The sequence below is a fragment of the Schistocerca nitens genome, chromosome 2, assembly GCF_023898315.1.
Source record: "Schistocerca nitens isolate TAMUIC-IGC-003100 chromosome 2, iqSchNite1.1, whole genome shotgun sequence".
Classification (NCBI taxonomy): Eukaryota; Metazoa; Arthropoda; class Insecta; order Orthoptera; family Acrididae; genus Schistocerca; species Schistocerca nitens.
The window spans coordinates 762,358,344-762,372,859 of NC_064615.1; the positions used below are offsets into that span (position 1 = coordinate 762,358,344).

A 14,516-nucleotide genomic window follows, 5' to 3' on the forward strand; every position below is an offset into this window, starting at 1 on the left:
ACTGAAAAATCCCTGGGTGTGATATCTGGGAATCATGGAAGTTGATGAATAGCACCCTGACTACCAACCATTCATCAGAGTTTTCATTTAGAAAGTCTCTCACAATAACTCCATAATGTGGGGCTGCTCCATCTTGCTGCCATATCAGTTTTTTCCATAACCAGCTGCAGATCTTTAAAGAAAGAACTATTTTGCAGCTCTAACAACACTTCTTGAAGCATATCTAGGTAATTTGCAGAACTGACACTATTAAGTAAGGTATGCCCAGTTAGCCCACCACTGAAAATCCCTGCCCATACACTCACACCAGAAGTATTTTACTCTTGTGTCCATCACCACAAGAGTATTCACAGAATCCAGTAGACAAAGTTGTCTCTATTCACTCTGCCATGCACGTTAAAAGTCACTCCATTACTCCACAGAGTGCTTTCGTAAATCTTAGGATCGGCTTCTTGTCGGATTGTACACAACTCGCTGACTCCTATTCAGTTGTTGGGATCATCTTCATTTAAGCCTTGAAGTAAATCTTCTGTAGGCTTGTTCTTGCTATTCCATACTCCTTGGACACTTTTTTTAGATTTTGTTGGTGATTGCACAAAATGTTGTGCAAGAACATTAAGATTCTTAAGACAATGTAAGATTTTCTTCTGTAATAACAGACTTTGCTCCACTTGAGCAAGGAAGATCTGCTACCAACTCAGCCTCTTCATCTTAAATGTAATTCAAGAGTATGTTGTTGAAATGAAGGTTGGATGTTTGGAAAAGACAAGTCCTAAACATCAGTGTAACTACAGTCATGTTTCCACTATGTCTGCAAAACCAATACACACTGTTCTGTAGTTAACTTTCTGTTCATTGTAACTCAGATAACAACAAACAACATAACCTCACACTACGAGTGCTAACTGTCTTATGGATACTACACACTCGTTAAGCTCTGGCTGACTGCAACTACACTGGCCAAAACGAAGTTTAAGGATGGCTAGTGACAACTGACCTATGTTCCAACCCATAAATGCAGATTCAGATAGTACATATGGAAAGCAGTGGGGCGGGGCAGAGAGCAAGTAGGGCTAGCCATTTGAGGGTTCCATACAAAATTATATATATAGGTGATAATGATAGTAACAATTATTATTATTATTATTATTATTATTGTTATTCTGTGTCGAGTTTAGATTCATTGGAAGAATTTTAAGGAAATGTAGTTCATCTATGAAAGAAGTGGCTTACAGAACAAACAATTGTTTTCTTGAGTATTGCTGATCAGTCTGCAAACCTTACCAGATTTGATTCTTAGAAAATACAGAGAAGATCCGATGAAGATATGCATGTTTTAACGTGAAATTGTGTAGTCAGCATAACATTACGGAGATGCTAAACGAACTCCAGTTTGAGATCCTACAATATAGGCATTTTGCATCACAAAGAGGCTTACTGTTGAAATTCCAAGAGAGTATATTCCAGGAAAAGTTAGGCAGGATATACTTCTTCCCACTTACATTGTGCTAAATGAACACAACAAGAAAATACAAGAAACTGGAGCTAATTCAGAGGTTTACCGACAATCGTTCTTTCCACATGCCATTTACAAGTGCAATAGGGAAGAGAGGAAAAGATGTGGTACAAGAAGAATACCTCACCACACACCATCGGGTGGCTTGCAGAGTATAGGTGTAGGTGTAGATGCAGAGCAGGCATAAGTGTTTCAGAGAACACCATTCAGTGCAAATGTTGGACGTGGGGCTTTGTAACAGATGACCCCTACATGTTTCCAAGCTGACCCAGTGACATTGTCAGGTATGTTTGCAGTGGCATGGAATCATTCAAATTGGACCATGGATTGTTCAAAATGCATCACCTAGTTAGTTGAACTACATTATTTGTTACATCCAGTCAATGGTCGCATCCAAATATGCCATCATCCTTGCAAAGAGCTATCCCCAAAGGCATATTGCACCATGGATTCAGGCCTGTGGCTACAGTATTATGCTGTGGGAGCATTTACCGGGTCTTCCTTGGGACCTGTGGTAGCAATTGAAGGCACTGTCTTCATTCCTGCTTGGTGACTTCTCCATTGGCGATGGCCCCTTCAATCAGGATAATAGTACATGTGACAAGGCTAGAATTGTGCAACAGTGGTTTGAGAAGTATGATAGTGCTAAGGTTGCTGCTCTCATAGCACATCTGAATATTGGTGCGAATTTAGCAGGCAGTAGCATTGGTTAGTTGTCTCTCTTGCCACATCAGTGTGTTTGTTTGCCCTGTGTTTACGGCAACTAGCAGTAGCATTCAGTCAGCAGAGTCATTGGCAAACTGTCATAGTAAATGATTTTATGATTTTACGGATCAATCATAAGGTGGAAAATGCAGGGATGATGTAACTTACATAAATGAAAGCGCTGGCATGTTGATAGACACACAAACATACGCACAAAATTCAAGCTTTCGCAACCAACGGTTGCTTCATCAGGAAAGAGGGAAGGAGAGGGAAAGACGAAAGGATGTGGGTTTTAAGGGAGAGGGTAAGGAGTCATTCCAATCCCGGGAGCGGAAAGACTTACCTTAGGAGGAAAAAAGGACAGGTACACACACACACACACACACACACACACACACACACACACACACACACACACACATCCATCCATCCATCCGCCCGCACGTACACGGACACAAGCAGACATTTGTAAAGGCAAAGAGTTTGGGCAGAGATGTCAGTCGAGGCGGAAGTACAGAGGCAAAGATGTTGTTGAATGACAGGTGAGGTATGAGCGGCGGCAACTTGAAATTAGCGGAGGTTGAGGCCTGGTGGGTAACGGGAAGAGAGGATATACTGAAGGCAAGTTCCCATCTCCGGAGTTCTGACAGGTAGGTGTTAGTGGGAAGTATCCAGATAACCCGGGCAGTGTAACACTGTGCCAAGATGTGCTGGCCGTGCACCAAGGCATGTTTAGCCACAGGGTGATCCTCATTACCAACAAACACTGTCTGCCTGTGTCCATTCATGCGAATGGTCAGTTTGTTGCTGGTCATTCCCACATAGAAAGCTTCACAGTGTAGGCAGGTCTGTTGGTAAATCACGTGGGTGCTTTCACACGTGGCTCTGCCTTTGATTGTGTACACCTTCCGGGTACAGGACTGGAGTAGGTGGTAGTGGGAGGGTGCATGGGACAGGTTTTACACCGGAGGCAGTTACAAGGGTAGGAGCCAGAGGGCAGGGAAGGTGGTTTGGGGATTTCTTAGGGATGAACCAAGAGGTTACGAAGGTTAGGTGGACGGCGGAAAGACACTCTTGGTGGAGTGGGGAGGATTTCATGAAGGATGGATCTCATTTCAGGGCAGGATTTGAGGAAGTCGCATCCCTGCTGGAGAGCCACATTCAGAGTCTGATCCAGTCCCGGAAAGTATCCTGTCACAAGGGGGACACTTTTGGGGTTCTTCTGTGGGAGGTTCTGGGTTTGAGGGGATGAGGAAGTGGCTCTGGTAATTTGCTTCTGTACCAGGTTGGGAGGGTAGTTGCGGGATGCGAAAGCTGTTTTCAGGTTGTTGGTGTAATGATTCAGGGATTCCGGACTGGAGCAGATTCGTTTGCCACAAAGACCTTGGCTGTAGGGAAGGGACCGTTTGATGTGGAATGGGTGGCAGCTGTCATAATGGAGGTACTGTTGCTTGTTGGTGGGTTTGATGTGGACGGATGTGTGAAGCTGGCCATTGGACAGATGGAGGTCAACGTCAAGGAAAGTGGCATGGGATTTGGAGTAGGACCAGGTGAATCTGATGGAACCAAAGGAGTTGAGGTTGGAGAGGAAATTCTGGAGTTCTTCTTCACTGTGAGTCCAGATCATGAAGATGTCATCAATAAATCTGTACCAATCTTCGGGTTGGCCGGCCTGGGTAACCAAGAAGGCTTCCTCTGAGCGACCCATAAATAGGTTGGCGTACGAGGGGGCCATCCTGGTACCCATGGCTGTTCCCTTTAATTGTTGGTATGTCTGGCCTTCGAAAGTGAAGAAGTTGTGAGTCAGGATGAAGCTGGCTAAGGTAATGAGGAAAGAGGTTTTAGGTAGGGTGGCAGGTGATTGGCGTGAAAGGAAGTGCTCCATCGCACCGAGTCCCTGGACGTGTGGAATATTTGTGTATAAAGAAGTGGCATCAATGGTAACAAGGATGGTTTCCGGGGTAACAGATTGGGTAAGGATTCCAGGCGTTCGAGAAAGAGGTTGGTGTCTTTGATGAAGGATGGGAGACTGCATGTAATGGGATGAAGATGTTGACCTACGTAGGCAGAGATATGTTCTGGGGGGTCTTGGTAACCAGCTACAATGGGGCGGCCGGGATGATTGGGTTTGTGAATTCTAGGAAGTAGGTAGAAGGTAGGGGTGTGTGGTGTGTGGTGTCGGTGGGGTCAGGAGGTTGATGGAGTCAGGTGAAAGGTTTTGCAGGGGGCCTAAGGTTCTGAGGATTCCTTGAAGCTCCTTCTGGACATCAGGAATGGGATTACCTTGGGAAACTTTGTATGTAGTGTTGTCTGAAAGCTGACGCAGTCCCTCAGCCACATACTCCCGATGATCAAGTACCACGGTCGTGGAACCCTTGTCCGCCGGAAGAATGACGATGGATCGGTCAGCCTTCAGATCACGGATAGCCTGGGCTTCAGCAGTGGTGATGTTGGGAGTAGGATTAAGGTTTTTTTTAAGAAGGATTGAGAGGCAAGGCTGGAAGTGAGAAATTCCTGGAAGGTTTGGAGAGGGTGATTTTGAGGAAGAGGAGGTGGATCCTGCTGTGACAGTGGACGGAACTGTTCCAGGCAGGGCTCAATTTGGATAGTGTCTTGGGGAGTTGTATCATTAGGAGTAGGATTAAGATCATTTTCCTTCGTGGCAAAGTGATATTTCCAGCAGAGAGTACGAGTGTAGGACAGTAAACTTTGACGAGGGCTGTTTGGTTGAATCTGGAAGTAGGGCTGAAGGTGAGGCCTTTGGATAGGACAGAGGTTTCGGATTGGGAGAGGGGTTTGGAGGAAAGGTTAACTACTGAATTAGGGTGTTGTGGTTCCAGATTGTGTTGATTAGAATTTGAGGTTTTTGGGGGAGTGGTGCTGGAAGTGGGAGATTGAGTAGATGGGAGAGACTGGGTCTGTGTGCAATGAGAGGAGGTTGAGGTTTGCTGGAAAGGTTGTGAAGGGTGAGTGAGTTGCCTTTCTGGAGGTGGGAAACCTACTTCCTAAAATTCACAAACCCAATCACCCCGGCCTCCCCATTGTAGCTGGTTACCAAGTCCTCCCAGAACGTATCTCTGCCTACGAAGATCAACTCCTTCAACCCATTACATGCAGTCTCCCATCCTTCATCAAAGACACCAACCACTTTCTCAAATGCCTGGAATCCTTACCCAATCTGTTACCCCCGGAAACCATCCTTGTAACCATTGATGCCACTTCTTTATACACAAATATTCCGCACGTCCAGGGCCTCGCTGCGATGGAGCACTTCCTTTCACGCCAATCACCTGCCACCTTACCTAAAACCTCTTTCCTCATTACCTGACATTACCTGACTCACAACTTCTTCACTTTCGAACGACAGACATACCAACAATTAAAGGGAACAGCCATGGGTACCAGGATGGCCCCCTCGTACGCCAACCTGTTTGTGGGTCGCTCAGAGGAAGCCTTCTTGGTTACCTAGGCCGGCCAACCCGAAGTTTGGTACAGATTTATTGATGACATCTTCATGATCTAAACTCACAGTGAAGAAGAACTCCAGAATTTCCTCTCCAACATCAACTCCTTTGGTTCCATCAGATTCACTTGGTCCTACTCCAAATCCCATGCCACTTTCCTTGACGTTGACCTCCATCTGTCCAATGGCCAGCTTCACACATCCGTCCACATCAAACCCACCATCAAGCAACAGTACCTCCATTATGACTGCTGCCACCCATTCCACATCAAACGGTCCCTTCCCTACAGCCAAGGTCTTTGTGGCAAACGAATCTGCTCCAGTCCGGAATCCCTGAACCATTACACCAACAACCTGAAAACAGCTTTCGCATCCCGCAACTACCCTCCCAACCTGGTACAGAAGCAAATTACCAGAGCCACTTCCTCATCCCCTCAAACCCAGAACCTCCCACAGAAGAACCCCAAAAGTGCCCCCCTTGTGACAGGATACTTTTCGGGACTGGATCAGACTCTGAATGTGGCTCTCCAGCAGGGATACAACTTCCTCAAATCCTGCCCTGAAATGAGATCCATCCTTCATGAAATCCTCCCCACTCCACCAAGAGTGTCTTTCCGCCGTCCACCTAACCTTCATAACCTCTTAGTTCATCCCTATGAAATCCCCAAACCACCTTCCCTGCCCTCTGGCTCCTACCCTTGTAACCACCCCCGGTGTTAAACCTGTCCCATGCACCCTCCCACTACCACCTACTCCAGCCCTGTAACCCGGAAGGTGTACACAATCAAAGGCAGAGCCACGTGGGAAAGCACCCACGTGATTTACCAACAGACCTGCCTACACTGTGAAGCTTTCTATGTGGGAATGACCAGCAACAAACTGACCATTCACATGAATGGACACAGGCAGACAGTGTTTGTTGGTAATGAGGCTCACCCTGTGGCTAAACATGCCTTGGTGCATGGCCAGCACATCTTGGCACAGTGTTACACCGTCCGGGTTATCTGGATACTTCCCACTAACACCAACCTGTCAGAACTCCGGAGATGGGAACTTGCCTTCAGTATATCCTCTCTTCCCGTTACCCACCAGGCCTCAACCTCCGCTAATTTCAAGTTGCCGCCACTCATACCTCACCTGTCATTCAACAACATCTTTGCCTCTGTACTTCCGCCTCGACTGACATCTCTGCCCAAACTCTTTGCCTTTACAAATGTCTGCTTGTGTCTGTGTATGTGCGGATGGATATGTGTGTGTGTGTGTGTGTGTGTGTGTGTGTGTGTGTGTGTGTGTACCTGTCTTTTTTTTTCCCCCTAAGGTAAGTCTTTCCGCTCCCGGGATTGGAATGACTCCTTACCCTCTCCCTTAAAACCCACATCCTTTCGTCTTTCCCTCTCCTTCCCTCTTTCCTGATGAAGCAACCATTGGTTGCGAAAGCTTGAATTTTGTGTGTGTGTTTGTGTTTGTTTGTGTGTCTATCAACATGCGAACTCTTTCGTTTGGTAAGTTACATCATCTTTGTTTTTAGATTTTCATCTGCGGATGATAAGAAAGTTTTCTGAAATAATAGCTGGTCACACGAAGTGGTCCAAGGTTTAATTAAGTTGCTGACCAGATAGTTCAGCTAAAGTCAGTGGCATATAATATTATTTGAAGTTTGATTGTACTGTAATAAGGTTATCAGTAATAATAAATAGTCGTTATCAATTGAAGCCCTACAGTAAGACAGTTCAGTTGAATTTCCCACCATGCACTGCATTCAGCTTCAACACAAGGGATAAGAAAGACATCTATGAGACAGAAAACACCAAGAGTGCTAAAGACTGGGACATTGCATAGCGAACTCATGTTGATGTCTTGGCCACCAAATTTATGTGAATGGAACCCTATGGAACACATCTGGGATGGTATTTTGTGACCAGAAACCACCAGCCCATATTTTATGGGAATTGTATGACATATGTCTGATGCCATACATCTCCGGAAATGTACCAAGGACTTCTCAAATCCATCTCACAAAAAATCACTGCTGTTCCAGAGGTGGACCAACAAACTGTTCGGCAGGTGGTCATAATGTTTTTGTTGATGTCTGTGTACTGAAAAATAAACATTGGATGTACCTTATCAGAAATCTACATGCATGTCTACATGCATTCCTATAAGCTTCCCTTATTTCTGAAACATGATCTTACAATATATCCATTATTACTCTAAACTGAACTGGAGCAATGTGCTTGTATCAAGGCGTCTCTCTCTCCCTCTCTCTCTCTCTCTCTCTCTCTCTCCCTCTCTCCCCTCTCTCTCTCTCTAACAAATTTAAAGATCTGTAACACAATAGGTTTGACTTGTTAATGTAAAACCGGTCTTGTTTGCTCTATAATACCCATCATGAAAACTACAGTGTAAAAGCACCTCTCACCATAGTAGGCTTACAGAAAAACCAGTGCTAATTGTTCAATACTCACGTTAAGGCCCCCGTAAGTGATCATAGGGGTTTGACAAAGTTACTCTTATCTAGCCACAGATTTACCAAGTACACATTCAAACAACGTTTGTCAGTTAAACCTCATTTTGAAGCAGACACTGACCGTTTTCATAAATATTTTGACAGTAATGAGAATGACCACTAATGCAGACAAACCAGTCCTGGGATTGATTTTGTCACTATGTTTAAAGAAGAAGAAGAAAAAAAGAAGAAGAAAAAAGGACTGTGGTACAGTGAAGGCTTAAAATGAGAGATTTGCCTATCGGTATCTGATAAAGGAAATATTACCCTCAGAACTCTATGATATCAACTTTCTTCAAATGGATAATGAAATTTTTTAGAACTTCTTACGGCCCTCCTAAAGGAGCAAACTTGTGTGTCGAGTTCAATCTTATCTAGCCACATATGAGTCAAACAAGCCTGTACATGTACCAAGAAAGCTTGTAATTTAACCTTACTTTTGAAGCGGAATCTTTTTGTGTACACCGTATTTTGGCACTAGTGGGAATGGCTACAAATGGAGGTAAAGCATCTGTAGTAGCATGGAGAGATGCATCAAACCACAACACTGACTCTAGCAGTGCGTTTAAAGCAGAAGAAAACTAGATGCTGGTCCAGGGAATGGTTTAAAATGAGAGATAAATGTACAACTGAAAACATGTTAATGGAAATATTACATTCAGAACCTGATTATTACATCAATTTTCTGCAAATAGTCAGTGAAACGTTCAATAATTGTTTAGCATTACTTTGCCCTCGTATTGAAAAAGAAGACACAAGTATGCAAACATTTATTTCCTTCTACTTATTCCTCTGAGACAGTTCATTAAAATATCACAATGCAGGAGCATATAGCCAACATCATCTGTGGAAGAACCAGAGAACTTCAATTTCTTTTCTTTCATTCCACTTGTATGTGACTGCATGCCTAAAATATTGCTTTTGTTCATAACCTTTTCAAGTGTAATATATGACTGAGGAAGATATTATGCCTCTACCATTTTGGTAATTTTTAGTGCAATTTTTTTTTATACTTGACTGCAGTTTTTATGGTTCTGGAAACTCATGATATAATGAGATCAATTGTAATAAAACAATTTTTCACTAAGCATATGTGGTGAAACACCATCACAGATAACATCCATTATCTTGTCAAACTTTCTGGCAAACATGTCAAACACGATCTATGCTCAACAAACATATAAAATAGCACTGTACATGGTCAAATATTTGGCAGGCCTAGTTAAGTTGACAAAATGTTTGATCATTTACAGTGGTCTTTTCAGACAGAAGCAGCTAAGTGTTACTATTTTCTCGTGTCTCAAGTGGTACGCACTGTCTTGCTACTTCTCATTGCCTTATCAATCTTTAATAGACAGATCAAATTATCCTGGAGAGGTGTGTGTGTGTGTGTGTGTGTGTGTGTGTGTGTGTGTGTGTACTTTTCTGAATTTATATTTTTGTTAGTTCTTTTAATTACATCAATGCAGTGTGCTATAGATCCCACTAAAGATCTCGGGCTGCAATAATATTTATATGCCAGTTGTGTATTAACCCTGATCTCTGGAATGTTTTAAACTTATATTTTAATTTTGTAGATCTCTGGCTGAGGCTGAAAGAGCGACCAGGATTTGATCTGATTCTGGATGACTCTTCAAAAGAATTCCTTTGGACACTAATTAAAGAATTGGATGATGTTGAATTTTATGAGTTACATGAACCACGAAATCCATTGATAATATTTGATCGTTATAAATATGTTGATCCAGAACTTGGTACAGTTTTAGAACCTGTGAGTATTTCTGATCTCAAGTTTCAGTAATTAAATATCTAGTTTATACATGTGCATGCTTCAGAGTAAGTGATCTTGTATCCAGCATTAGGATGCGTAGTCAAGTAATGACATTTAATATTCATCCCGTTGTGTGTATTTTCTGACACAACTGTTGTCATTCAAGCTATTGCTATGTCATATACTGGTGTAACACTCTAGTTGTAATTTAAATATGAAAAATAGCCTGCAAGTGTTACATCTATTGTCTGCTTTGCTCTAACATGTCTGTGTAGTTCGGTTCCATTTTTTTGCATAAGGAAATACCATGTAAAACATTTTCTGGGTTATGTTAGCAGTGACTACAGTGTTAGTGCTAGATTATTTAAGACTAAAAATAGTTTCAATGGAAATCCGATATTTTCTAGATTGTGTGATACCTAACTCAGAGTCTAAGATATCAGTATTGAACTAATAATGTATAATACAAAATTACTTATATTCTCAGCAGTCCACTTAATCTTTACATTGAGAGCTCTTACATAGACATGGATGAGGCAATTTGATAACAATTTAACTAGATATTCCTGTAGAAGTAAAGCCTAATGTGTCTATAGTTGTTCCCATTTTTTTTATATCACTTCATTGCACTTGTAACCTATTTCAGCCACGCAACTGTTTCTCACTGAGCGAGGTGGCGCAGTGGTTAGCACACTGGACTCGCATTCGGGAGGACGACGGTTCAATCCCGTCTCCGGCCATTCTGATTTAGGTTTTCCGTGATTTCCCTAAATCGTTTCAGGCAAATGCCGGGATGGTTCCTATGAAAGGGCACGGCCAATTTCCTTGCCAATCCTTCCCTAACCCGAGCTTGCGCTCCGTCTCTAATGACATCGTTGTCGACGGGACGTTAAACACTAACAACCACCACCACCAACAACTGTTTCATTCTTTAACTCACCATCATAAGAACCAGGCAAATTAAATTGATGAAAGGTCTACAGATTTAAAATCTATAAGGCACAAAATATTATTCTCTCAGAGCAACTGGCTTGGTATTTTGTTTTCGTGACCATGATGATGGAATATCTCAAATGTGCTGATGTGCTTCGCACTGGACACTCAGACTTTTCTAAAATCAAATAATGTGCAGGTTGTAATCAGTTATTATAATTTGTAGTTCTCAATGAGGTGGTCACAATAGTGGCTAAACAAATATTGCCCAAGCTGGTTATTTGTGCTCGTGCAATAAGACTTGCCCACGTTTCCACTTGGGAACCTGTTAGTAACATATTTAATAGATTAATATTAATAAATTATAAAACCAGAGTCATTACTGGAAAGAAAAAAATAATTATTCACTCTTACACGTGTTTACAATGACATGAACATCTTAACACACCAAGAACAGGAGGAGGAAAGGTAACGAAGGAGGTGACAGAAGAAGAAAGACAGATAAAAGATAGAGATGACATCAGAAATTTAATGTAATCTATTTCTCTTCCTCCAGATTTTGAAACACCATGGATTCATAAGGAAAAAATACTGATTTGTCATTATAGTACCTCCCATTTACAAGGTTAAAATCTTTTGACATCTGGTGTTTGATAACGTAGCAATTTGTTTGTCTGTTCCATATTTTACTCATTCTTACTTGACAACCAGTACAGAATGCAACATAAAGTTAACAGAAGTGCTGAATATTAATGTATTATTGGTGCAAATTTCTTCCTCTAGAGCAGGCAGTTCCAGCTTGTGTGCCTGCTGGTGAGCAGCTGGGTGCTTATGGGGGGCGTGGTGGGTAAACAGCTGATGCATGGATTATCGAACTGTTGCCTGTGCGACAGTTTTAAATCAGCTGAGTGCACATGGTTAGGGGATCTTTTTCCTTCATTTTTCACCCGAGGGGAAGTAATTTGTTTTTGTTTACCCGCCAGATCACAGCCAGTCCAAAACATTATCTTACTTGGCTATATCCTACCTATAGCTATAATCCTTATAAAAGACCATCTGACTAACCTGTGAATACTTTACAAAAATCCCTTGCCTCCAGTATGGCTTTACATTCTTCCCCCAAATCTGTTCCCAATTGTTTGAAGCAATCAGCTATCCACAACCTTCTCAAAAACTGTGACATAATCATTCTCCACACTGACAGGAATTTAAGTATCATGGCCACAAAACACATTGATTGCGTGGCTGAAGGTTTCTGTCAGTGTTATGGTCACCCTAATTCAGGTTTTCTGTAGCTCTCATAAATGATTTCAGGCAAATTTCGAATGGTTCCTTGAACAAGGCCACTGCCGATAACCTGTATTCTCCTCATTACATATATTCATATGTCTCTATGTATGACTTACATTTTTCCTGGTGTTAAACTGAGAAATCCTGTATCATTGTAAAATGATCCTTGAACAAATTAACTCCTAAAAAGTCCTAAGAAGTTGTGGTCCTTGATAAAATCAATAAGTGGATCAAAATCATCTTTTCAGTCTCTCAGCTAAGAAGCCAATAAAGAAAAGACTGAAACAATGATTTTGGTCCTCCAACATTGTTGCAGAGCAAAATCATAATGAGGTTCCTTCTTTCATTCTTTACACAAATGTCAAAATGAAAGATGTTAAGATAAGTTACCATGGAATCAGAAATCAACTAAAATTGCTTAATGGAAAATCATATGATTTTATACTAGTTACACAAAAGAGCTTGCTCCTCTTTGAGCAGCAGTTTCTTGTAGAATCTTTAAATGAAAAAACATTCCAAACAAGGAAACAGGTAGGGCTTATGCAGGGTTTATGGAACATATTTTGTACTCATGTGTTATGAACTTTTTGGAGAATGAAGGGCTGTTGATAACAGCTTCCAGGTTGATGTCGTGTTCCTTGACCTCCAGAAGACATTTGATACAGCTCCACACTGTTGCTTAATGTTCCAGATACGAGTTTATAGAATGTCAAAGCAGCATTGTGGCTGGATTGAGAATTTCCAAGTTGATACAAGTTAATGTGCTGTTATGAACAAACTGAAATGTATAGCATACTGTTCTTGTTAACAGATTCAGTTTTTCACATTTAAGTTATTGTGACTTTATCTTAATACAGTGTGATTTGATGATTTCACTTATTCTTCGCACTTGTTATACCTAGTCTGCATGTATGTTTTTCAAGACCAAACAAAATGCAATCAAAATGGATTTCTCTTTTTTAATAGGATGAAATTCCAGAAGACATTTATCCATTTCACCAAATAGATGATATAAAGAATGGAGTTATGGGTTCTTGTTCAACATATCATTCAAGACGTCAACTAAAGGAAGACATTGCTTCTCTGTCATACACAGATATTATTTCAAGGTAATCTTGAAAGAAAATAAACAAAAAACTACCAACTTTGTGACCAAAAAATTATAGCTCATGATTCGAAACTTGAGTACTTATTTATTAATTGTCATATGGCTGATCAAGAGTATATATGAGGAAAGAAAAAGAACAGGAATTTTTGTTTCATGGAAGGAATTTTATTGATTTGTCTACGTCAGTGTAATGCCCTTCAAAATATTCCCCATTAGATATTATACACCCATGCCAGTGCCTTTTCCAATCCCCAAAACACTTCTGGAGCCTGAGGTTTGGGGTGGCCTTAAGCTCTCTATTAGCACATTTTTAATTTTATCTATGCTTGTAAAATGATGGCTCTTTACTGTTTTCCTTATTTTAGGGAACAGAAAATAGTCATATGTGACTGTATCTGGAAAATGTCGGGGCTGGGGCATAATTACATTACTGTTTTTGACAGAAAATTCATGAACAATCTATGAAGTGTTGCTGTTGCAGTATTGTATAAAAGGTATGAACTGTTTTACCACAAATGTCCCCCTCCCCACCCCCATCCCCTCCTTGTTTATCATTCAACATTGTGGTAAGAACTCATGGTGCATTATTCTACTTGAATCAAAGGACACAGTAAATATAACCTTCACATTTGACTGCACTGGAACTTTTTTTGTCTTGTGATCTAGAATGCTTCCACTGCTATGACTGAACCTTAGTATCAGTATCACATCTGTAAATTCAAGTTACAGCATCTGTTATAACACATTTTAGTAATTCTGCATCGTTGTTCACTTCATCGAGCTTTGCTGTTTTTGTTCAAAATTCAACAATTTTGGTGCAAATTTTGCTGTCGCAAATCTCACACCCAAAAGTCTGGACCAGTTTTGCGACAACCTCTTGTTATGCCAGTATCATCTGTGATGTCTCTGTTTGTGATTCGGTGATTGTTCAGAATCATTTCTTTCACATTTTTCCATGATTTCTTCAGTTGGTGATGTACCATTGTGTCTTCACAATCATCTTCAAAACATTTATACCATTCGTGAATACTTGTTCTACACTTAACAGACTAAGAAAAATCAGTATTTAACATTCTAAAACTTTGTTTTACTTTATTCCTTTTATATAGCAAATTTAATACAAATTCTGTGATCTAATTTTATACAAAATAAATAACTGTCAATACTGCCAAAACACTTGAAACACTTATTGACAGCTGAAAACAGACCAAATGCCCAATATGG

The 14,516-nt window shown here is 41.1% G+C and overlaps 1 protein-coding gene across 2 annotated transcripts in view; it reads left to right on the plus strand.

Moving 5' to 3' along the window:
* The window catches only part of LOC126236994 (general transcription factor 3C polypeptide 1), a 351,606-nt gene that overhangs the window by 34,835 nt on the left and 302,255 nt on the right, over nt 1–14,516 (plus strand). For both annotated transcript variants that reach the window (XM_049946720.1, XM_049946718.1), the window contains exons 3-4: nt 9,768–9,961; nt 13,151–13,293. In XM_049946720.1, the coding sequence (XP_049802677.1) occupies nt 9,768–9,961; nt 13,151–13,293 (337 nt within the window). The remainder of the gene's footprint in view (nt 1–9,767; nt 9,962–13,150; nt 13,294–14,516) is intronic.